This window comes from Micromys minutus (genome assembly GCF_963924665.1).
Source record: "Micromys minutus genome assembly, chromosome: 27".
NCBI classification, from domain to species: domain Eukaryota; kingdom Metazoa; phylum Chordata; class Mammalia; order Rodentia; family Muridae; genus Micromys; species Micromys minutus.
The window spans coordinates 38916878-38941190 of NC_137962.1; the positions used below are offsets into that span (position 1 = coordinate 38916878).

General features: G+C 53.1%; 1 protein-coding gene across 4 annotated transcripts; it reads left to right on the top strand.

The window, feature by feature from the left end:
• The first annotated feature begins 679 nt into the window (after nucleotides 1-679).
• Nucleotides 680-24037, top strand: CSNK1E (casein kinase 1 epsilon). 4 transcript variants are annotated; one of them, XM_080938873.1, is made up of 12 exons: nucleotides 680-828; nucleotides 3907-3994; nucleotides 12337-12447; nucleotides 12641-12789; nucleotides 15649-15877; nucleotides 16447-16617; nucleotides 17146-17294; nucleotides 20302-20362; nucleotides 21035-21227; nucleotides 21320-21459; nucleotides 22023-22086; nucleotides 22809-24037. In XM_080938873.1, the coding sequence occupies exons 2-11, from the start codon at nucleotides 3919-3921 to the stop codon at nucleotides 22037-22039; spliced, it is 1296 nt and encodes a 431-aa protein (XP_080794999.1). In that variant the 5' UTR covers nucleotides 680-828; nucleotides 3907-3918; the 3' UTR covers nucleotides 22040-22086; nucleotides 22809-24037. The 4 variants fall into 4 exon arrangements, with proteins under 4 accessions (XP_080794999.1, XP_080794996.1, XP_080794997.1 ...); XM_080938870.1 differs by lacking the exon at nucleotides 20302-20362; XM_080938871.1 differs by lacking the exon at nucleotides 20302-20362 and having other exon boundaries at nucleotides 3911-3994.
• Nucleotides 24038-24313: the final 276 nt, after the last annotated feature.

Consider the following 24313-nt stretch of genomic DNA (forward strand, 5'->3'; position numbering starts at 1 on the left):
TTTAATAGCCTTGTGCTGGGACCTCTCATGGCTCTACTGGAAGCTGGTGGGAAGCCTTCATTAACTCTCCCATGACCTGGGAAGCCTATGGTCCTTCTTCCTTGTTTGCAGTTAAGGAAACCCAGGCCTTGTCTGGGGGATGACTTACTTGGTTGAATGAGCACCTCTAGGCCCCTGACTCACACGTGAATTCCTGGTGGGGGGGAGGGGGCTCAATGGGTGGGAAACAACATTTGGATCTGAGGAACTTTCACCGTGGAGTTGAGCGGCAGAGAGGACAGAGCACAGAAAAGCATCTGCCTGGAGTTTTCTCTGGCTACATCCTTGGCCCTTGTCCACGCCCCTCCATCCCTAACCCCAAAGCGTCCGGCCAGTGTTCTCCACAGCCTTCAGGCCACCGAGCCCTAAATCTCAATTGCAGTGCCAGGAGTCTCAGCTGATTCTTTTGGGGCCCCGAAGCTTTGGCTGGAGATAGAGCAAGAAGGCCGGAGTAGAGGAAATCTTAGTTTTGTGTGCCCCTTCCTTCACCCAGAGTGGCAGCGTCCGAGCACGCTCCCGGGGGCTGCGGGCCCTTTAAATTCTCCGGGGCGGCGGCGACGGGCGGGGGATGACATCAGCGGGCGGGCCCGGGGCTCAATGGGAACCGCGGGCACGCGCACGCGGGCAGGGAGCGCGCGAGCCGGCGGCGGGGGCGGGCGGCGGGAGGCGGCTGAGCGCGGAGCCTGAGCCCGGCCGGGCCAAGCGCAGCGCAGCGGGCCGGGGAGAGGCTGGCGCGCCCGCGGCCCGGCGAATCCTCTGGCATCCGCCCCGGCGGGCCGCCCCGGCGCGGTGAGCATCGGGGGCCGGGGAAGCGGGGTTCCCTCCGCCTCTTTGTGTTTTCTTTTTGCGCGAGCGCGGGGCGGACACGCGCGTCCGCGCAGGGCTGGGGGCGCCGCCCGTGAGGACAAAGGCGCGGCCGGGGACGAGGAGGGGACGGGCGCTTCGCAGGCCGCCGGGTGCACCGAGGCGGCCCCGGGTTGGGGCGGGGGACCTGCGGCAAGGGCCTGGCTGGGGTCCCGGGGGCGCTCGGGTTCCGGGCGGGCCGCGGCCCCTCCTCTGTGCCCTGGGCTCCAGGTCACCGAGGCCGTTCTCCTGTAGGGTGGGGGCGCGCGGGGGTCCTAAGTGATGGGATGCGTGGTCACCCGGGCCACCGGCTTTGTTTTCCTTTGTGGCGAGAAGAAGGGAGGGGGTTATTTATCGCTTGGATTCTCATTGCAGTGTGCGAGACAGCCTTGTGCTTCAAGCCTCTGAAAGCTGGGTGCCTGGGCGCCTCAGAGGCAGGGCTGCGACTTAGGCCACCCCCTCCCCCTACTTTGTCCAGAGTTTTCCCACATATTTCTTAGCACAACCTCCCCCTGGAAAGGGGGTCTGGAGAGGCAGAGAAAGGGGTGCAGTTCCAATTAATACTTGCGTTTCGGACGCCTTTCTTAGGTTTTAGGGTATTCCTTCAGTTTTTATTCCACTGATTCATTGACCAGGGTCTTGGTCCTGCGGACGGTGGTTGGTGTGTGTATGTGTGTGAGACACGGGACTGCCCATGTGCCTGGCTGGTTGTAGTTGTAATTTTTCTAACCAGCTGAGAAGTCTTGACTCCTCATGACCACCTTTTTTTTTTTTTTTTTTAAACTTTGTTTATTCCCCTCCCCCACTTTTCTCTTAAGGGACAGAGTGAAGAATTAGAATGCTACTGATTCTCTGTAGAAGCCCCCACCCGGAAGTCGTTTTCTTTGGGTGGGGGGCTTTTAAGTGGAGGAGGGCTAGGGCAGGCTAGACTCCCTCCAGGGCTCTGGTCTCCAGGGTGGGGAGACCCTGGCATTGGCGGGGGTCCTGCAGGGTTGATGGTTTTAGCTCTCACCCCTTTTGTGAGTGTAGAGGGGCTTGGGGGTCATGCAGTGTATTTATGTAAGACTTCCAGACAGAGGGCACTGGTATTTATATAACCTGGCGTGGGTATTTATGTAATATAGGATGCAGTATATTTATGTTCCTTTCCTAACCTGTGGCTTTCCCAGATGCCATGTGTGGTCTCTGAGTTGGCGTTAGTGGAAACCCAGCTTTGAGGGGGGAGGATGTTTGTGAGTACACAGCCAGCCCCCCCCTTTCCTGTAGGGATCATAAGTGTGAGCCTCTACTCCCATCTTCCCCTTGGTGGGTGCGCTTAGCAAGCTGGACCATGTGTGGACCTGTGGTGCCAGGCTGGTGGGTTTTCTGCCGATATGCAGTGCTGCTGTTGGCAACCTGGGCAACTCAGCTGGGCCAGACCAGCCATGTGGGCAAAGACCCATGATGGAGAGCCCAGAGTTTGGCTGGCACCCAGTGGCAGCCACTTCCTTGTGGCTGGTAGAAAGACTGTGGAGGATCTCTGGGAGCTAGGACTAGGCTAGGGTGTCTCTCCTGGCTTGGATCTCTTGGCTCTTGGGCTGATCAAGGAGCCCTAGTAAATCTCTCTCGGCTTCCTTCCAGGTCTGGCAGCCGGGGGCAGGCCTGGTGCAGGGAAGGGGCAGCACCCCTCCCTCCAAGTGAGCCAGCCTAGTCACTGTCTCACCTTTGATTTTACTTCTCAAGCCTGGAGTGAAATAAGGCCACCAGGTGGGCCAGCCAGACCCCTGTTTGGTCCTAGGTGAGAGTTCTGCCCTTGGCTTGCGGCTGCATGGCGTGGGAATGGCAGCAGGGCCATTCCAGGCTTGGGTTCCCATCTGAAAAAGGATGGGGGGGGGAGCCCTCAAGTTCTCTCATACTAGCTCATGTGTAACCAAGCAGGTGTCAGGGACCCTGTCTCCATGTCTCATAGTTTACTATTCCCCACGCCCCATCCTCCATTCATTGAGTCTTCTTTTTTGCTGGCCTGGAACACAGGAACCCAGAGGCGTCCCTGCCATGGTGGCCCAATCTTTGTGATCCATGGACTTGAGGCCTCCACCTCATCTGAGGAAGGAGCAGGCTTTTCATCTGAGTTCCACAGGGATGGGACTTGTCTCAGGAAACCCTTTCTAGTCCTTAAGGAAGTCTACCCGAGAGTCGTCCCCCCCCCCAAAAGACGTGTGCAGAAAGGCCTGAGAAATGGTTCTCTATGGTCTGAGGTAGACCCTGGGAGGCATTGTGAGGTACCTTGCCTTCCCTTTCTGAGTGTGGATCAGGTCCTCTCCTGTGGGGCCTGCTGGAACTGGTCAGCTTAGCCCTGTATGAACCTAGCAGCCCCGATGCAGGGATAGATGTGGGTACCCTGTGGCTTCAGGAGTTTGTTAGTGCCAAGGAGCTCTGTGGGGCTCTTCCCTTTATCCTGGAGATTGGAACTTGCTGGCAGGGGCTGTTATAGTTTTCAGGATGGTCTATTTCCGTGGACCCTGTTCCTCCTATTTCTGTCAGATTTCTGGTGTCCAGGATGTCCCTAGAGTATTAAGTATGTCTCCAGATTGTATGCAGAAAAAGCGTTTTGGAAAGTCTTTTGACCTTTTGCCTGTTAGGGTTGGAGGAGATTCACTGCTGAGCACAAGACACAAGGCCTGGCCCTCCTGGTTCTTCCCTGTTAGCCCTTTGTCCTTGACTTGGGGGTCTTAGCACTTTGTAACCAGCCTTCCTCTGGGGATGCCCACACTGGAGGGTCTGCTTGGCGTTCCCTTCTTAGGCCTTGGCTCAGAGCCCATCTTTTCTGAACTAAGTGAAACTTGTTCTAAACCTGCCCCGGCCGTGCCCAGGTGTGTGGGCATGAGGACTACCTGACACCTGGCTGCCCTTGAGCAAAGTGAAGCCAGATTGCTTCCCAGACAATGGGAGGGAGAAGGAGACCGCCAGCCTCCGGTGGAGAAAGGGCCCAGGCCCACTGGTGCTGGAGGTCCTGTCTCTGACCTGTTTCTGTTTCTCCCGCAGCAAGGTTGAAGCATGGAGCTACGTGTGGGAAATAAGTATCGCCTGGGCCGAAAGATCGGCAGTGGGTCCTTTGGGGACATCTACCTGGGTAAGTACTGGGCCTCCAGCTGTGGTCCTTAGGGCAGCTCTGGGATGAGGAGGAGGGGAGAACTTTGCTCTGGTCCTGTGGCGTGGCCTACAAACCTCTGGGGTCATCCCAGATCCCCAAGGAAGCTCAGGTGGTCTGGGGATGTCTGTCACAGCTGGGCAGGCGGGGCCTCAGTAGACTGCAAGAGCTGAGATATATTTAGCAGACTTCCAGCTGCCGCTGACCTGGGCCTCTGTGGGGCATGGGAAAGCCCTGGCTGGGTTGGCACCCTTACCCCCTTGGGTCCTGGCAGAAGAATACTGATAGATAGAAAAAGCTTTGACCATCCTGGACCCCTGGGGAGGCTCCCAGGAAGTCCAGGCTTCTCCCTTATGTGGCTTTCTGGAATGCAGCCTGGGCCTCCTTTGGAATGGCAGAGGGAGGATCTCATCCCTCTGGAAGCTCCCTGTCCCTGGATATGTTGCCTTTTGGAAATATGAGTTTGCTCTGATGTCATTTTTGAGCAGCTTGCTGACATCTCAGCCTCTAGAGAGGGAGAAACGAGCCGCCCATACCCCTCCGGTGTCGCCTTCCTAGCCCGGTCATGTGCCGTTTTGAGTGTTATTGGCATGGAGGGGAGAGTTTGCTAGGTTTTCCATCTGCACAGATGGAGTTGGGAGTCTTGGAGTTGCTAGTGTGGTGCAAGCCTCCTCGGTCGTTCTTGGTGCTGCCCCGTGTGCCCACAGGAGTGGGGCCCAGCTGCCTCTTATTTTCCTCCTCAGAGACCTAAAATGAATCACTTCTGCTCTGGGCAGAGAAAAGGGACACATGTCGTCATTAATCAGTTTGGTCAAGGGTTTCTTTTCCCTGGTGCTCTGGAGCCCCTGTCTTTAAAGTACGCATTCTACCATCCAGCAAGCCTCAGGGCAGTGGGCAGGAGATGTGCAGGCCTTCTTAGCTCTTACCTACAGGCCCCTTTCTGGACATTGTCACCCTTAAGGCAACTCCAGTTTCTAGTTCCCTATTTCCTGTGTGACCTGGGTTGTCCCTTCTGATGGCAGAAGGCTAAAGTGACTACCGGGGATTGCTCCAGAAAACTAGCTGGGGCAGACTCAGTGCCACAGCTCCACCGAGTGCAAAGGTAGAAGGAAGAATGGGAGACAGACACCCCTGGATTCTAGACCTTATCTGGGGCAGCTGCCCTGGGACATCTGTGTCCCCAGATGACCAAGCACTTGCAGGGCACAAATGAAACAGCCATGAAGTCGTTCTGTGCCTAGTGTCAGGTGGATCCCTGTGCTCTGTAAACAGCTTGTATGGTGGTGTGTGCCTGAGGACACAGCTACTCTGGAGGCTGAGGCAGGAAGATTGTTCGAGCCCAGGAGTTAATGGCTGAGCCATTGTAAAGTAGTGAGATGACCGTTCAGAGAATAAGTAACATGAAACCAAGGTGTTTCTGGGTCCTGTCATTCCTTTTAGGAGGAGCTGATGTATGCTTGGGTCTGCTCACTAACCCCACCCCAGTTACCAGAATGTGGCCTGCCCTCAGTGGATATCCAGTGAAGGTTTGAGAAGCAAAGAGTAAGGAAATGGAGGCATGGCAGCCCGTAAAAACCTGTGTGGTAGGAGAGGAGAGATCAGGAATATGGAGACTGGGTGGGCCAGTTCCCAGTTCCCAGTGCTCCCCCTTCACTGTGTGACCTGGGCTGTCTCTTTCTCTGGGCATAAGTGTGAGAAGCATGTGTGTGAGCGCGTGTGTGCGTGCATGTGTGTTGTGTGCAGCTCTTGACAGTCAGGCACTATTAAACAGCCTGCTATTAAAGAATGCCCTGTGCTGGCCCCTCTTCTGCAGATGGGATACGAAAGCTTGTGGATGGAGAGGCACAGCCCAAGGTCACTCAGAAAGGCCAGTGTCCCTTGTTCCTGAGCTCTGCCTCCCTGAGGGGAGGACTTCCTGTTTATCTGTGGTGAAGCCTCAGTGATGCTAACTGCCAGGTCCAGATTCATTCCTGTTTGTGTCAGCTCTGGAATGAACTGACCCTGGGTCTTTCTGGTTGCTGGCCATAAGCTCAGTTTTCCTTCCAGCCTTGACTTGCCCGTCTGAGACAGCGTTGTGAGAAGTAGGGCCGCACTGCATGGACCCCTTGCCTGTGTGGGAACAGTGGTGATGGAAGGTCCCTCTCTAGCTGGCCTAGCTGGCCTTGCTGGCACACTTCGAGCGCCGGCTGCATTTTCATCGTGGTGTTGGGCCAGAGCCTGACTCCAGATGGCCTCTACAGGTGGGGCCAGGCTTCCACATCTAGCTTTCCAGGATTGACCTCGAGGAAGTCTTGGAATGAGAGCTTTGCGAAGTGGTTGTGAGCCCCTCGGCCCACCTTCTTGTCCATCTGTCTCCCTCCCTTTCAGGTCTAAGGTTGATTGTGCATCTTGCAAGGGCTCTTTAGGTCTGTTAGAATGAAGGGAGGCTCTGAGCCTCAACCCTACAAGGGGTAGGGAGAGGTGGTTATAGAGTTGATCCTTAGTTTGTTTGAGACAGGTCTCACTGAGTAGTCCTAGCTGGCCTGGAACTCACCATATAGACCAGGATGGCCTTGAATTCAGGGATTCAACTGTCTCTGCCCCCTGTTCTGAGATTGAAGGTGTGTGTTACCACGCACAGATGTCAACATGGATGTCAAAGTTGCTGCTGCTGGTGGTGCTCACCTAGTCTCTGTGTCTGCATAGGTGGCCACAGCTGGCTAAAGGAACCGCTCACCTCTTCCCTCTCTCCCTATAGCTTCTCTCCAGTTTTCTAGTCCGTTTGGAGCCAGCTTTCTATGCCCAAGATTGTTTAGGGAACCAATCAGCTCCTCCGTTTCTGTGCAGTGTGGAACTGTGGGCTAGGAAGTGGGCCGTTTCTTCTGGTTGCATGTGGTTGCCCCCTGCTCTCTGTCACCCCCACAGAAGGTGGACAGAGCTTCAGGACGACCCTGCTAGACCCAGTGCGGCCTGTAGTTTCCATGAACAGGGAGCTGGAATGGTGGAAGAGGTGGAGGCCTTAGGAGATGGCTGAAATCCTGGCCTTGCTCCAGCCAGTTCTGTCTGGCCTAGGCCAGCCACTTAGCCTCACTGAACCCTTTCTCAGTGGTTGGCAGGATTAAGGGAAGTCAGAGAGAAGTCTGGCTGCCTGCTGATAGGAATCAGACTGCCAAAGGCATGTTGGTGTGACAGTGGGCAGGGAGGGAGCAGTGGCCCTTGTCTGGGGGTCAGAAGGCTTTGCTAGTCGCTTAGGTCCCAGGTCACTGGCTGGGGAAGTTGTGTGGCATATGGTCATCCGACCTTTGATGTGTTGGGTTTTCCCTGTGTCAAATAGAGACGACACAGTAGCGTGGGTAGGGTGGCCTCAGAGTTCAAAGGGATGAAGAGCCCCGCCTCGGCTCTCTGTGTCTGCTGAGTCACCAGTGACTCTAGGGGTCACTTCTGCACTCTGCCTGGGCATGGCACCCTGCTGCGGCTGCCCAGACTTTTCCTCTACTCTGCCGGGCCCCCTCCATCCCCCTCTTACACGCTGTCAGTTATTGAGGGGTGACCTTTGCCTCTCGGAGGGCATTTGGCAAGTTCTGAAGACATATCTTTCTGGTCATTACGACATGGGGTGGGCGGGCGAGACCATGGTGTCTAGTGGGTAGAAGCCAGGGATGTTTCCAAACTCCCGAAAGAGTTGCTGAACCTCAAATGTCAGGACTGTCGAGACTGAGAACTTGTGCTGCTTGGGACCCTCAGCAGGGTGAGCAGGATCTTAGCCCTCAGGTCTCCGCCCTCACCCTGCCTACTTCTGCCACTCCCCTCTTCAGCTGGCCCCTGGCCCCCACTGCACCAAACCCCACAGCTGTACCCTCCCCGCCTGCACAGCCCTGCCCTGTCACAGGATCTCAACAGGCAAAGCAGCCTGTTCTTTTGAGAAACGCTCCTTCACCGGAACTCTGTGTCCTTCCTTCGTTCCCAGGAGGGCGGTTCTTACCTCTCACCACCTCACTTCAGCCGTCTCTGGCTGGGACAGGCCACTCAGTGGCTCTCACAGTGGACTGCTTGCTCGGTGCTCTCCTGAGCGCTTCTCTGTCATAAACAGCCCCAGAAGAAGTAGATCAGAGCCATCTCTAAAGGAGAGGATTGGGGAAAACTTCTAGCATCAACTCTGGCTTCTGTATACATAAGTGCACACACATACACACGATGACAATGACAACGACGACGATGACGATGATGTCGTCCCATGGCCAGGAGGTAGGGTCAGGACCTAGGATCCAGCAGCTTGGGTCTGTAGCACTCAGACTCACGATATACAACCAGACTAGCTTCAAACTCACCATCCTCCTGTCTCAGCTTCCCTGTAATGCTGGGATTACAAGTATCACACTCACACCCGCTGCATTCTCCGGCTTTCGATGCCCATGGCAAGACAGGGTATCACAGGACTCCAGGTCACCCCAGGTCCCTTTTTGTGCCATATCCTTAGGAGCCCCCAGAACACTGTGCTTTACGGAATGATGATTGTTGACGTGTCCGAAGTACTTAACAGAGAGCTGGGGAGAAAATGAAGCGCTTGCCCCACAAGTCCGAGGTCCAGGCAAGCCTGAGCCCTGCTCACCCACAGCTTTAAAAAGGAAAAGCTGGGCCTGGTGGCTCAGAGGCGGAGATAGGATCCCTGGGGCTTGCTGACCAGCCAGTCTAGCTGATTGGACAAGCTCCAAGTTCAGTGAGAGACGCTGTCTCTCCAAAGATTTACTCCTCCTTTTGTGGGTGGGGTCTTGCCTGCCCGCTGTCACACACTCTGTGCGTGCTGTGCTTGTGCTTTGGTTGGATCCCCTGGAGCTGGAGTTTCCGGTGTCTGTGAGCTGCCACATGGGCACTGGGAACCAAACCAGCATCCTCTGGAAGAGCTAAGTGCTCTTAACAGCTGAGCCATCTCTCTGGCCTCTCTCTTAAGAAATAAGGCAGAGTGTGCTTGAGGAAAACTCCCAACACCTCTGGCATATGTACGCACATTATAATAGTAATATAATATAATGATCCTTTTTGTTTCCAAGACAGGGTTTCTCTGTGTAGCCCTGGTTGTCTGTGAACAGGCTGGCCTCGAACTCAGATCCACCTGCCTCTGCCTCCCAAGTGCTGGGATAAGAGGCATGCACCACCACTGCCCTGCAACTTTGACATTTTAAAAGTAGTTTGCAAACCAGTCCCCAGTTGCTCCTTAGATTTAGTCATCCGATCTGATTTCCTTTTATGTAGCTCCGAAGTCAAAGCACATATGCAAAAGTTAGAATAACGTGGTAAGTGAAAGAACTCAGAAGAGCACACAACAAGTGCTTTTATTTCATTGAAACGTCCAGACCAGGCAAGATCCCAGCAGAAAGTAGTTCTGGTCACTAGAGGCACTTTCTCAGATTGTCCGTGAGCTGGATTGCGCAACCCCACGGACATCTAAACAATAAACAGTTTTGCAGTGCCGTGACTGCATCTCATAGTTTACACATGACATTTTGACAAGAGCATGCCAGTAAAAAGTGACATGTGATAAGGTGTCTGAAGTGCCTCCTCAGTCGGCCACTCTTGCTCTTTGTGCGGCTGCAGCACAGATGCCTCCCTGTCTGAGAGAGCACAGAGTACAGCTCTGTGCTTTCTTGTTTTCGCTTCCCGTGTCTTGGAGATCTTCCATGGCTACACAGAGCGAGCTTCCTCCTCCCTCAGCATTGTGCTCTGTTACAGACCAGCCTGGCTTTATTTAGCCGGTCCTGAAAGACGGACATGTGGGCGGTTCCCAAGCTTTTACTTATTGCAGATGCTCTACAGTGGACAGCCTTGGCCAGGCGCTTACACCACACAAGGCTGCTGGCTAATGGGGCTGGAGAGATGGCAGAGGTTGGTGAAGCTCTGAGTTCCAGGTCAGGCAGGCTGCAGTGAGGCCCTGCTTTAAAGAAAAAAGTGGCAGGTGCTGGTGCGTGTCTTTAAGCTCTGAGTTTGAGGCCAGCCTTATCTACAGAGAGTTCCAGAACAGCTAGGGCTGCACCAAAAAAACCCTGTCTGTACAAACAACAACAACACTAAATAAATAAAAAAGAGGACCCGAGTTGGGTCTCGGGTCCCGACACCAACAGTAGGTGGCTCACACTACCTGTGACTCCAGCTTCAGGGAAACCCAGTGCAATGCCCTCTCTGCGGTCACCTGTATTCAAATCCATCTGCTCCCCTGAAACACACGTACATATAAAAAAAAGTTTACTTTTTTGGAGACAAAGACTCCTTATGCAGCCTTGGCTGACCTAGAACTTGTTATGTGGACTAGATCAAACTCAGCAGAGATCTGTCTTCCTCTGCTAGGGTTGGAGGTGTGTACCGCCAACCCGAAAATCTTTTAAAAAATAATTAAGGAATGTTGACCAGTCTCCTAAGGTAGAGAGGTGCTGGTGGCTGTTGGACCGTGGAAAGTCATCCACTAGCTGTGTAGGGAGGAGATCCCGGTGGCCTTTTCCACGCCTGGAGAGACATTGTGGGACTTGTGGCTGTGCTAGGTGAGATCATCTTCAGGGTCTTTTTCTTTTGTGTCTGGAGGATGTGGCTCTCCCCATGGGCACTGTCAGTTCACACCCTCCACCCAGTTTTCCATCTTTCCTGCCCATTAGCTGTTTGCCTGTGATAAGAACTGTGTGTTTTTCTTTCAGCCTTATTTCTTGTGCTTTGGCCAGCTTGAAGGGGCTCAGAATGTTTTCGAAGGAGAGGAAAGCATTGACCGTTTTCCCCTTATCTTTATTAGTGTGTGTGTGTGTGTGTGTGTGTGTGTGTGTGTGTGTGTCAGAGGACAACTTTTTGAGATAGTTCTTTCCGTCTGTATAGGTTCTGGGGATTGAACTCAGGTCATCAGGCTTGGCAGCAATCACCTTTACTTCTGAGCCAGCTTGTCATCTCCTTGTGGAACACCGTCCCTCCCCTGCCCTGAGACAGAGACAGACACACACAGTTTTGAGGGTTTGGGTTTTAACTTATTTTTGTACAAGTGTATGGGCACATCTGAGTGGAGACCAGTAATCTCCATCTGAGACAGGAAGTTCGAAAGGCCAGCCTGGGCTGTGTGGTGAGAAATCAGCAAGTGTGCAGTTGTGTGGCCCTTACTGCAGCGTCGTCCTCAGCTCAGTCTCAAATGTCCATCATTTCTAAGAGCAGTCCAGCCTGCTGTGACTACAGACCTCCTGGCCTCTAGCTTGCCTTTCATCCCTCCCCTCCCTCACCCTGTCTTCTTCTCCACAGCCCCTAGGAAGTTCTCTCAACTCCATGATGGCTCAGCAGTTAAGAGCACTGGCTGTTCTTCCAAAGGACTAGGGTTCAGGTCCCAGAACCCACAAGGCAGCTCGCACCTGTCTGGTGACTTCAGTTCCAGGATCTCTGACATACTCGCATATAGGAACAAGCAGGCAGAACATTAGTGTGCATGGGATAGAAATAAATAAATCCTAAAAAATTAAAAAAAAAAAAACCTACTTCTGACCGATTCTCTCCCTTCTACCCTCCCTCACTTCCAAACATTATGTAGCCTAGGCTAGAAATCATTCTATAGCCCAGGCTGACCTGAAATTCATGTATAAACCTAGCTGACCTTGAACTCAGGAAGTTCTCTTGCTTCAGCCTCCTCCAATTTCATGTGTGAGCACCATGTCCAGGTGCCTTGTGACTTCTGGAGCCATGGCCTCAGGCTGAGAGCTAGGCCTTGGAATGTATAATTTCCTTCCAGCTGTGAGAACCCCGGAGTGGGTGGGGGAAGCGGAGATGCAGACAGGCCCCTCATGCCCAGACTCAGAAGCTCAGAGAACTGGGTCCACACCCCATTTCTCCATTGAGCCTGATTCTCCTGCGTGTAATGGGGTTGAGAACTGGATGGGGATGTACTGGGGTGGGACATGGCAGTGCCTTTGCTGCTGAGTGAGGGATTTGTTATTAGGCCCATTCCTTACTGAGCTGCCTTGTCGTGGGGCATCCCTGACCCCTCTCCTCTGTGACCCTTCAGAGCCAACACCAGTGACCTGCCAATCTCTAGGATTAAGTTCTGTGTGTCATCGTCCATCCCCCAACCCCCACCGGCGTCAGTCTGTCCCAGTGCACCCGACCTGTGGCCTTTAAGCAGCTTGGGGTGTGCCATCTCCCTTCCTTATGTTTCTCATAGGCCGCTCAGGAAGCCTCTGGGGTGCTCACTCCTACACTCCCTGGTTCCTCTGTGACCACGAGCTCCTTTTCAGTCTCATTGAGTGCTACCGCAGCCTCAGATGCTGAATGGGTAGGCACCCCATGGTCTCTTGAGATTGACGCTGGTCCTTTACCTCCTCTGACACGAGCAGGAGCCAACATTGCCTCTGGTGAGGAAGTAGCCATCAAGCTGGAATGCGTGAAGACGAAGCACCCGCAGCTCCACATCGAGAGCAAGTTCTACAAGATGATGCAGGGAGGAGGTGAGGCAGGCGGGGGATGGGGAGGTGCTGAAGGGGAGGAGGGGGCTCGGGGCTGGGGTCTGGTGAGGGGTGTGGGATGGTACAGAAGATGGTGCGGGAGGCCAGTGGTCCTGGGGAGAGCAGGAGAAGATGACGCAGAGGACATGCATGGGGTGTGACCACCGCTGACCAAGTCTCTCTCCCACGGGCCCAGTGGGGATCCCGTCCATCAAGTGGTGCGGGGCTGAGGGTGACTATAACGTGATGGTCATGGAGTTGCTGGGGCCCAGCCTGGAGGACCTCTTCAACTTCTGTTCCCGAAAGTTCAGCCTCAAGACGGTGCTGTTGCTGGCCGACCAGATGGTGAGTCCCCATCCCTCCAGTTGTTCAGGTCTGGACCAGTTTCCTGCTCTGGGAGCCACTAGTCTCTCAACCATTGTTGGTATGACTCAGCCCTGCATACCAACCGAGTCCCACCTCCAGGGACCAGGGGACACTGACAGCCCATTGTGGAATCCAGAGGGTGCCTCTAACACGCAGATTCCAGGCTTTTCTCTACCGTGATATATATAACATGGAACCAGAAGCAATTATGGAGGAAGGCACCGATTTAGGCTTAAGGTTCCAGAAAGGGAGCCCATAATGATGGGGAAGGTCTGATGGAAGGGCAAGAAGCAGAGGTCATATCAAATCACAGGCTTGGAGCAGAGAGTAAGCCAGAAGTAGGGTTGTATATTCAATTCTCAAAGCCAACCCCATCCCCAAACTCCATAAACTTCACCAAGGCTCCCCTCTCCATAAATTCTCCAAACAGTGCCACTCATTAGAAACCCAGTGTTTTAAGTGTTTGAGCCTTTGGAAGACATTGTTCATTTAATGAGCTTACCTGGAGAGTCCCTCTCCTGGCAAGCTGCCGGCTGTAGCCCCTCACAGTTACCAAGCTCCGTCTCACTGTCTGACCCGAGGGGAATGGCTGAGTCTCCTGAGCTTCAGCCACTTGGTTTGCCTCATGGGGATTGAGTGGGAAATCTGGGCCAGAGCAGGTGTAGGGTCCTATGGTCCTTGATGGTGCACAGAGGAAAGCTCTCTCAGGCAAATCCAGGCCACTCTCCCCCGGGGAACTCACACCCAGGCCACTCTCCCCTGGGGAGTTCACACCCACTCTTTGTTGTGTTCACCCCTGTCTTAGTTAGGGTTACTGGAAAAGCAACTTGGGGAGAAAAGGGTTTATTTCCCTTACTCCCATCATTGTTGATCAAAGGAAGACAGTCAGGAACCTGGAGGAGCTGACACAGAGGCCATGGCTTGCTCAGGCTGCTTTCTTACAGAACTCAGGACCAAGAGCCCAGGGATGGCTCCACCCACAATGACCCAGGCCCTTCCCCATCAAATCATTAATTAAGAAAATGCCCTACAGGGTTGCCTACAGCTTGTTCTTATGACAGCATTTTCTTAGTTGAGGCTCTCTTCTGTCAGATGACTTTAGCTCATGTCAAGCTGAGGTAAAGGTAGCTGGTGCAGCCCCTGCCCCGGAGCACTGCTATTTCTGCTAGAATTCTGCTTACTTTTGTGTTAAAATAGCTTCTTTGGTGCATTTGTGTGTATGTGCACATGTGTATGTGATCATGTATGCATGAGAGTGCTTGCATAGAGGGGGATGGGGTACAAGGTTCGATGCTGGGTGTCTTTAGTTTTACCTCACTTTATTTTAAGATTTATTTAAAAAGCTGGGTGTAGTGGCTCACACTTTTAATCCCAGCACTTGGGAGCCAAGTCAGGTGGAGAGTTTGAAACCATCCTTCCCAAGCAGCCAGAGCTATACACAGAGAAGCCCTGTCTTGAAAGGCCAATAGAGGAAAAAAATGTGACTGAGGATAAGTGTGTTTGTGCTGATGCTTCCTAAGGCTAGAGGTGTCCGATCTGGAGATAATGTTACAGGTGGTTGTGAGCTACCCGATGTGGGTGCTGGGAACTGAACTCAGGTCGTTTGGAAGAGAAATATGTGCTCTTAACTGCTGAGCTATCTCTCCTGCCCCTTAAAACCTCTTTTTAATGACCTTTGACTCGGCTCATTTAAGAAAAGGAAAAGATAAAGCCAGAACCTGGATGTGGTGGCTCACACCCGTAATTCTGGCAGTCAGGAGACTGAGGCAGGAGAATAACAGTAAGCTCAAGTCCCGTCTGTAGTACAGTGTAAGACCCCATCTTAAAACCAAACAACAACAAAGAAAATCCAAATTCAGAACTAGGTCATAGTAGCTCATGTCAGTAATTCCAGTGCTCAGGAGGCTGAGGCTGGAGGCTTACCAGGAGTTTGGAGCCAGCCTGTGCTGCATAGTTAAGATTCTGTCTCTAATAGCTGAGGATGCAGCTCGGTGAGGGAGCACTCACCTGGAGGTGCTCAGGAGGCCCTTCAATTGGCAGTTATTTAAATTAAAAAAAAAAAAAAGACCACCAAAACTTACACATACATGAAAACCTATGTACCTTTATATAGGTATGCAAAAACATGTAAAGCTGTAAGGCTGACAAGATGGCTCAGTGGTGAGGTTCTCACCAGGCCGGATGGCCTGAGATTGATCCCCAGAACCCACGTGGAAGGAGAGCGCTGACTTCACACGTGTGCCATACCACCCGTGTCCGTGTCCGCAGACGGATACGAACACAAATAAGTAATAAGGAATCTTAGAATCCCGCAGCCGCCGCGGAAGGGGCAGATGCCGCCACAGGCTTTAAGTCTTGGTGCTTGGACGTCATGCATTTTTCATGCTCAGGCATCCGTACAGAGGAGAGCAGGATTCTCACAGGTGAAACCCAAAATTCTCCTTGAGATTTTCATGCCGAGACATGAGGCCAGAAGATGCGTTATTGTATGATTATTAATTTGCGCCTTTAAAAATTCTCTGTCTCCGACAGGGTTTCATTTTGGCCTTGAACACATCTAGATCACTCACTAATTAAAAATAAAAACAAAAACAAACAAACAAACAAACAAAAAAACTCATAAAGAAGAGCAGGCTGAGTGTCTGTCTGACTTTTGGTGGCGTTTGGAAGGCAGGCGATGGCAGTGAGCCCCATCTCATGCTCCCTCTCTCACTGTGCCCTGCACATGGCTGCCCAGGATCTGACGGTCACGCCAGGCAGGGGTTCTTAGGACCCAGCTGTGGCCACAGTGGACACCTGCCATCTCTGTTGAGTAAACTGTGTCCTTGCCTCCTTCAGATCAGCCGTATCGAGTACATCCACTCTAAGAACTTCATCCACCGGGACGTGAAGCCTGACAACTTCCTCATGGGCCTGGGGAAGAAAGGCAACCTGGTGTACATCATTGACTTTGGCCTGGCCAAAAAGTACCGCGATGCCCGCACACACCAGCATATTCCCTACCGGGAAAACAAGAACCTGACCGGCACTGCCCGCTATGCCTCAATTAACACCCATTTGGGCATTGGTGAGTGAGCCACTGATCAGGATGGGCCTATGTCCCTACCTGGGTTGAAGACTCCAGGGACTCTTCTGGAGATTCTCATTGAGAAGATTTTCCACTCTATCTGGCCCAGGCCTGGACTTGTTTTACATAGACCCCTTCATAAACAGAGTGGTGTATTTTGACTTTTCCTTGAGTGGGTGGCAGTGTTTCTCACGCGAATGTCTGGGAAATGCAAGCCCAGGGGTTTACCATGCCTCTTACAGTGCATGCAGCTTAATGAATTCTGGAGCTGGCTTTGACTCCAGCCGTGGCTCAAACTACAGTGTGAGCCCTAAGCTCGAGACAGGCCAGGCAAGGGGGCGGTGGTGCCCACACACAGTTGTTGAGTGAAATAGCACCTGGGCTGGAAAAACTGGCTGGAACAGACACGACAAAGTTCTGCCTCGGGCAGTCCGGAGGAGGCGGAGGGGGAGAGTGGGCGCTAGTTATAATAGGGTGTCTGGGAGCCAGTGGGCACTGAGGAGGGGGAGGACAGGGTGCGTAGTGAGAAGTAAAGCCTAACTGGCCCCTTGACCTCCTGACCTGTGCAGAGCAAAGCCGTCGGGATGACCTGGAAAGCCTGGGCTACGTGCTCATGTACTTCAACCTGGGCTCCCTGCCCTGGCAGGGCCTCAAAGCAGCCACCAAGCGTCAGAAGTACGAGCGGATCAGCGAGAAGAAGATGTCCACGCCGATCGAGGTCCTCTGCAAAGGCTACCCCTGTGAGTAACCGATGGGGATGGCATTTACTTCTAAGGCAAGACCAGGCCTGTGCCTAGATGGGGTTATGCCTGATCTTGACCCCAGAGTGTTTATGACAGCGTATCGCCGGGATGTCTCTGCCTAGGAGCTGGGTGCCTGAACCCCCACACCCTTATATACCAGGTGTCCCCAGCCCCATCTCCTGCCTTATCCCAAAGGTCCAGTCTCAGCCCTGTATGGTTGGAGGAAGTGGAAGCTCTCTTGTTTTGGTTTAGGTCATGATGGGACTCTGCATCCTATGAGGCTTTTTTTTTTTAATAGCTTTTGTGTTTCTGGCCATTGTTCTGGTGGCTGTGACCCCAGAGTTGCTTGGTCAGACAGGTGGTGAGCACCTCTGTTTGAAAGTGGGCTGGACTGTGTTCAGTTCTCACCCTGCCCTTCTTAGATTGATACCGTTGGGTCAGTGGGGACCTAGGACAGTGGTGGCTGCTAAGGCTGCCAGGAGAGTAACCCTCACACCGGCCTCTTCTGTTCTTGTGACCCACCAGCCGAGTTCTCAACATACCTCAACTTCTGCCGCTCCCTGCGGTTTGATGACAAGCCAGACTACTCCTACCTGCGCCAGCTCTTCCGAAATCTCTTTCACCGGCAGGGTTTCTCCTATGACTACGTCTTCGACTGGAACATGCTCAAATTCGTGAGTCACCGGCAGGCCAAGGCGGGCTTGGGGGACTGGACAGGGCAGGCCCTGACTCATAAGGCTAGAGTGACCTGGTGGGGGGCAGGGCTCCCGTTAAACGGGAGATATGAGCTGGACAGTGTGAGTGATGTCACAGGGGTGCCAGAACCCCTCGGCATAGGCAGGGCATGTCGCCACGGGGGGCAGGGCCCTGGGAAGGCACCACCTCCTACCAGGTGGGAAAGGACGTGGCATGGCCTCCAGTTTCTCTTGTGTACCTGTGGCGAATGGATGGCACTGGCTGGACCCTCTGCAGCCCTGATAGCTGTCTGTATTCTCCTGTTCCTCTTGTGCGTATCCCAGGCCCTTTCTGAGGCCTCCCTGGCCAGCCTGGATCCAGTCAGAGTGGCTTCTTTGTTCCTGGTTATAGGACCCTGGGTCTTACTAGGCAGTTGTTCTGTCTCCCTCTTCTAAGGGTCCTGGGGTGGGGAGATAGGGGGAACATTCACCAATCACGCCTCAAGCGCCGGAATCCGTGAAATTGTATGTCTTGTTTCACATCTCTTCTGGAAAAGGGGGCTTCCTCGAGCCAGGCTCAGCCCCGAGACCACGAAGCTCTTGCGTCACCCTGCCCCCGCCCTTGTCCTTGCGCTGGGCCCACATGCTCACCCACTTACTGGTAAGGATCTTTCAAGGCCTGGCCCTTCGTAGACGTGTGGCTTAGCCACCAAGCATGAAGACTTAGCTTCATGTGCACTCTCTGTCCTTTCCAGGTGCCCGGCGCCCCTGGGCACCCAGGGACCCCCAGACAGGCCGGTGGAGGAGGTGGAGCAGCTACCCCCTCAAAGATACTGGCCTGTGGTTTGGACTCCAGGGCCTCAGTTCTGATACCGCCAGGGTGAATCAGCCATGTCTGCCACGCTTGAGGAAGTACCCTGCAGGATGGCGGGGTGACACCCTGTTCTAAAGAGGTGGCTATCCAATGGAAAGGTCATGACAGAGAGACCCTGCATAGGGTTCTGAAGAGTAAACAAGCTGCCTGAGAGCTAGGACAAGCCTGGAGAAAGAATAGTGACTTCCTGGGAGGGGTTGATGGCATATCACAGGACCTTGCTCCATCTAGACCCCATTATCGGCCTGTGTGTTGAACCTGAGCTCATTAAAACACTTCTTTCTCTTTATCCACGTGTACCTCTCTTTTTCACAGAGCGGCCCTTGGCCTGCTCCATCCAGTGTTGGTTTCTGGACACCAAGATGGGTACATTGGTTTGGGGCTTTTCTTCTCTTTGGGCCCAGTCAGTGGCCTGGGCCTGTTCTCTAAGGAAGCATCATAGGCTGGGAACCTTGGGGACAAACCTGTGGCTTTTATCTCTGGGACTGGGAAGTGAGTGAGGCTCCTTCCAGTTCTAGTTGGCCAAGGGCTTGGTCACGTGCCTAGTTCTTCATCACATGTTCAAGGTCTGGGGCACCAGACACACGCTACAAATATTACCCACGGCTAATTTGGAGATGGACATTGACCTTTCTCAGTGAAGCTCAAAGAATAGACTTTGTGTTCTCTTAGATCTGGGCACCCCTCTGTTGTAGCCCCTGGCCACACAGTGCTGACCTTCATTCACTAAAGTCATTGAGAACAGATGCCTAGTCCTCAGTCAGTCACAGGTTTCACTAGGAGAGGACAAGTGACTGCTACGTCCATCATGACAGATGGGAACATTTGTCCTCTGGGAGGTTCTATGGACAGCTGCGGGAGATACTTCCTTCACAGTGCCCCTTGTGTGAATGGCCAGTTGACAGAATTTCACACCAAGCCAGATACACCCTTCTGGCCCTGTCGCTAGTACCATGTTCCCCTCCCTGGAGTCTCCTTGGAGGAAATAGATTTTAGCGCTGAAAGCTGGACAGCCTTTGCCTCCGCCTTGTGTGACCCCCATCACCACGTGGCCAGCTTCCTTGCATCCGCAGAACACCCAGCAAAAACGTTCACAACCATCACCCCCAAACCAGGCCTTCCCACCTGCCCTACAAGTGAACAACCCATCTGCGATACTCTACGGACAGGACTCTGAACAACAGACTGGAAGGATGCGCTCAACCTTGGAAAGACCTCCCGAGTTTCACCCCAGGGGACTGGAATCCCCAGATGTTTCTCCCTGAGAACACAACCACTATTCTAGCCAGGAGGAGACTCCGTACAGCCAAGGACTGAGGTCCGTAAGATGGAGCTAGACACATGTTTGACTTTGGCACTTCTGTGGGCTTTTTTTTTTTTTTTTTTTTTTTTTTTTTTTTTTTTTTGGTGGGCAAATAAAGGCCATGAAAACTCTCTGGTGTGCATTTCTTGAGGCATCTTTGTGAATTGGGGGCAGGTCTGTCCTGAGCCTGCTGGAACTGTGGAGACCCCAGCCATCCACTTGGCTATTATCATGCCAAGCTTGAAGCATAAATGGCAGGGTGACACCCTGTTTGGGGCTCTGTACCCCTAAGTGAAACTCTTAGCCTCATCAAGCCTCTGGTTTCCATTGCTACCAGAGGAGAGGCTGCGGGTTGGGCTCTCTGGTTGGGCTGTATTTTGGCTGATATGGGCAGCAGGTGAGCAGGTGGAACCCTGGCAGTCCTGAGCCCTGGCTTCTGGGTGGGATGGCCAAGATACAGAATCTGAACCTCAGTCGTAGGACTAGGTTTATCCACAGATCTATATGACCTTTGTAACCTTGGGCAGGTCACAAGGCTTTGGCCAGCCCAAATAAGAACAGCCTGTCAGGGTTTCTGTCTCAGAGAGGGCCCCAGACAGGAAGTAAGAGCACTAGCAGTGGGGTGAAGCGGGGTTGTGCCTACCTGGCTTGGCTTCTTCCCATAGGACTCTGGGATCATTCTGAATCAAGCCACTCCCTCCCCGTTTCCCAGAGCAGGAGGACTTCTTAGCCAGTACTTGGAAAGATGAGGGTTTGCAGACACACACCCCCACCCCCCGCCACAGCCCATGGCAGGCTCCCAACTCAGCCTGTAGCTCTCTCCTCCACAGATGCAGCCCCCCTTCCACCAGCCCCCTGCCCTTACCTGTGGACGGCCCCAGGACCAGCTAGGTAACTCAGCTAGGTGCTGCTCCCACACTGCATCTCTTTCCGGTCTTTTCTCCCTTTCTCTCAGACTTGGGGGCAGCAACTTAAGAGGACGGTCCCCTGGGGGGCTCAAGCCACCTACTTTCTCCAGCTTTGCCTAAAGACCTCTTTTTCTCTGTGGAACATCTAGGCTTCTTCCTTTCCCCCTGGGCTTCCAGGCAACAGCATTAATGGGGTCCCCTAGGTCTCCTAGCTGTCACTCCATAATAGGAGTAATGGCCAGGTCTGGGAACCCTGGGGAAGTTGGCCCTGTGATTGGGCACCAGGGGACCATGGGACAGTGCTGGCTCTGCCTTCATTGGAGTTTGAACCTGCCCTTTCTTCTCTGGTTATGGTCTGTCAGCTAGTTGGGCCTCTGAATGCCCTTCCTGCTTTGTTGAGAACAGAGGGAGGCTGGGTTGGAAGGGCCAAGAGTTACCCGTGGTCATCCTAGAGATATCAACCAGGACAGGCTGAGGTCTTTCTGCTTCTCTGCCATGGCAGCTCCCTCTTCTGGGCGTTGGGTGGCTTGGTCCCTGTGCACTGTGGTAGAGGGTAAGCTCCGGCCTTCTTGGGATGGGGAGGAGTGTTAGGGTTCTGGGTTACAATGTAGCATCCTCCCTGGGCTGACTGGAATCCCCTCTCATGTTCCTGTAGGGTGCAGCCCGGAATCCAGAGGACGTAGACCGGGAGAGGCGAGAGCACGAACGGGAAGAGAGGATGGGGCAGTTGCGAGGGTCCGCGACCAGAGCCCTGCCCCCTGGCCCACCTACAGGGGCTACCGCCAACCGACTCCGAAGTGCTGCCGAGCCTGTGGCTTCCACCCCAGCCTCCCGCATCCAACAAGCTGGTCAGTGGGGGCCTTGAGCCTTGGACTGGGCCTATGGAGATAGGGGGCTGCTTATACCCATACTGAAGGTGGCTACCCTACCCTCCCTCTAGGCAATACTTCTCCCAGAGCGATCTCACGGGCCGACCGGGAGAGGAAGGTGAGCATGAGACTCCACAGAGGTGCGCCTGCCAACGTCTCATCCTCAGACCTCACTGGGCGGCAAGAGGTCTCCCGAATTGCAGCCTCACAGGTGAGTCAACTCTTCCAAGCCTTTCTAGGACACGTTGGTCCAATCTTGTGACACCTTTCCTCCCCTGTCTCTGGTCACCCTAGAGCTAGTTAGCCCTTTTCTGTTGAGCAAAGTGAGAAACTGAGGCTCAAAGAAATAACAGCCCGGAAAGCTGTAGCCAGGACCCAGTCAGGGTGGGCAACTCTCGGCAGTTGCCATCAGTACCAATAACATTGGGGGAGGGGAAGGTCCTGTCTGGTAATCCCATTTAATGGCTATATTCCGGGCTCAGAATGTAGGGTAAGGGACTTGGCAAAGGTAGATCTACCCACTCCTGCCTGTGAGGAATGAACTTCTGTGGACCCAGACCTGGGATTGAACCTTCCTTGGCTTCCAAGGAGTACCCTAGCTATAGAGCAAGGGGCAGCCCCAGACTCCTGAGATCACACAGCCTGCCCTCAGATTGAGTAGCCTGCTGTGATGGATGGGGTTCCAGGGGGGAGAGATTTAGGGAATTGTTGTGGCCACCTGCTTAAGGACTTGTCTTGAGACACCCACCTTATTTCTCTGTGCCCCTCTTGAAGACAAGCGTGCCATTTGACCATCTTGGGAAATGAGGAGAGCGACCACAGACCAGTGTTTGCTTAGGTGAGTGCTGGTGTCTACTGAGGGCCCTGGGGGGAAGAGAACATGGCCTGGTACTAGGAAACCTCCCCTTCCCCTTCTGGGTCCCTTCAGGGAAGCTTGGGACTTTAAAGCCTGCCATGTGGGCCATGGCTTCTCACAAACAGTCCCAGATCTGTATGCAGGGGCACTTTAGGAAACCCCTCTTTTAGTCCTTGGTTCTTCTGTCCTCTTCGTTCTTAGGAGTGACCAAGCTCTTAGCCACATGTGGGTTTCCAGGGCTTCAGCCTACCTCCTCCATTTGGCTGTTATATAAGATGGTTTATGCAAAGTCAAAAAGGAAACAGAATGCAGAAGGGCCTTGGTGCTTTTATACACAGGAAAGGCCCTCTGGCCAAGGGGAGTCTGGGGTGGACTGCCTGTCTGAGGCTTGGGAGGCAGTACCCAGTAGCCTGGTTTGGAAAAGGATCCATCAGCTCTTCTGGTTGTATTGGTAGGGACCTGAGCTCCCTGGAGAAAGAGGATGTCAGCAGGCAGTATCCCACCCATCAAGGGATTGCAGCTTCACACTAGGGTTTCTTAGGCAGAGCGGAATTCACACTGCAGAAATTCTCCCACAAATGGCTAATCTGTTCAGACAGACAGGCAACTGAGATGGCCGCTCAGTCCACCAGGGCAGAGGAGCACATTGGCTGGGTAAGCTGAGGCAGCAGGTACCTGACCAGTTATCTTTCCTTCACTTCTAGTGTCTTCACTGCATTTTCTTTTTTAAAAAATTAAAAGCAAGTAAGAGAAAGGACAGAAAGAGAGAAACCGTTCAAGTGAACAAAAAAAGGAAAAACAAACCACAAAAACCACAACCCAGCACAAAGTCGACAATGGATTTTGTTTCTTTGATTTATTTTGCCAATGGCAAAAAGACAAGAAGTCCTTAGCACCGAGGATTCTTGTCCCCTTGCCTTGCCCACTGCTCCCAGCCTGAAGGCTGCCAACACTGGGTCACACTCCAGCCACCTGTTCTCATCACCACCCACCACGCGCCGGGCCACCATCGGAGGCGCCTGAAGAGCTTCCATTAAGGAGTAGTTTGGCCAGTCAAAGACAAGTCCCAGGAGATTTCATCGAGCCTTGGATGACACGCCATCAGACCAGCTTTGTAATGGGCTTTCCCAGAATCCTCTCCTGAGCATCCTGGTCTCCCCCAAAACACACCTGTCACCTCTCTGCAGAGGGTGCAGTGGCCATGATGCCTTGTGTGACTGAGTTTGTGTCAGAGAGAGAGAGAGAGAGAGAGAGAGAGAGAGAGAGAGAGAGAGAGAGAGAGAGAGAGAGAGAGAGAGAGAGAGAGAGGCTTGTATTTTTCAAAGCTGCAGGTAACCCGTCACACCTGCCTGGCCAAGTTTCTGTTCTACCCCTAACGTCAAGGTGGGGTGGACAATGATCTCCACATCCCTCAGGGCATAGTCCTTGCCACCACCTGTCCCCAGATGCCAGTGTGTGGCATCCCCCCACCCCCCATCTTCCATCCCCGGTCTTAGGCAAGTTCTTGGACTCTGCTCCCAGATGGCATCAGCTCTGAGTTACCAGTTAGTTCCCTGGTCCCAAGAGTCACCTGTGGTCACCCCTTTTCCCAGGCCTGACTTCTGAGTAGGACCCTGGGTCAGGGCTAAATGTTGAATTAGCCTTCCTGGTTAACACCTGTTTTTTGGTTTTTTTTTTTTTTTTTCTTTTGTTATTTTATTTTTGTTTGTTTTCTCAGTGTGTGTATTTCCTAATTTATTTACCTCTTTTTCCCTTTCTTTTTTTTAATTAAAGAGCAAAACTTTTTATTACTTTGTAATTTAAAAAACTGAAAAAAAATTACTGAAGAACTTTGGGGGGAATTTTGTACTTTTTTCCTGTGTAAATATTGGACTTTTTTGAGCTTTATTGTGGTTGTTAATTTGAAGTAATAAAGTAGAAAAGGACAAAGTGATGTAGACCACCCTCTGTCCGCCTCTTTGCTCTTGGGGTTTCTCATCAGCCAACTTACCAGGGACAGCTGTGAGCCTCAAGGGCAGCTGTGGCTGGGACCATTGGTATATCCAGGGGGCTTTGAGAACTCAAGGTATACATTATAGCAAGCAGCCTCTAGCCGCTGGGTGAGAGCACTCTTTAGGTGGGGTGGGGCCTAGGTCTACAAGGTGAAAGGTAAGGTTCTAAGGCTGCCCCCAGGACATCATGCTGTTTGTAGGAGAGTTCTGAGTGTTTG

Excerpts from the sequence above, each read along its gene's own strand:
- CSNK1E (XM_080938873.1), top strand. The coding sequence starts at position 3,919 with ATGGAGCTACGTGTGGGAAATAAGTATCGCCTGGGCCGAAAGATCGGC. Across the intron at positions 15,878-16,446 it reads TAACACCCATTTGGGCATTG|AGCAAAGCCGTCGGGATGAC; the intron begins GTGAGTGAGCCA and ends TGACCTGTGCAG. Across the intron at positions 17,295-20,301 it reads ACTGGAACATGCTCAAATTC|ATGCAGCCCCCCTTCCACCA; the intron begins GTGAGTCACCGG and ends TCTCCTCCACAG.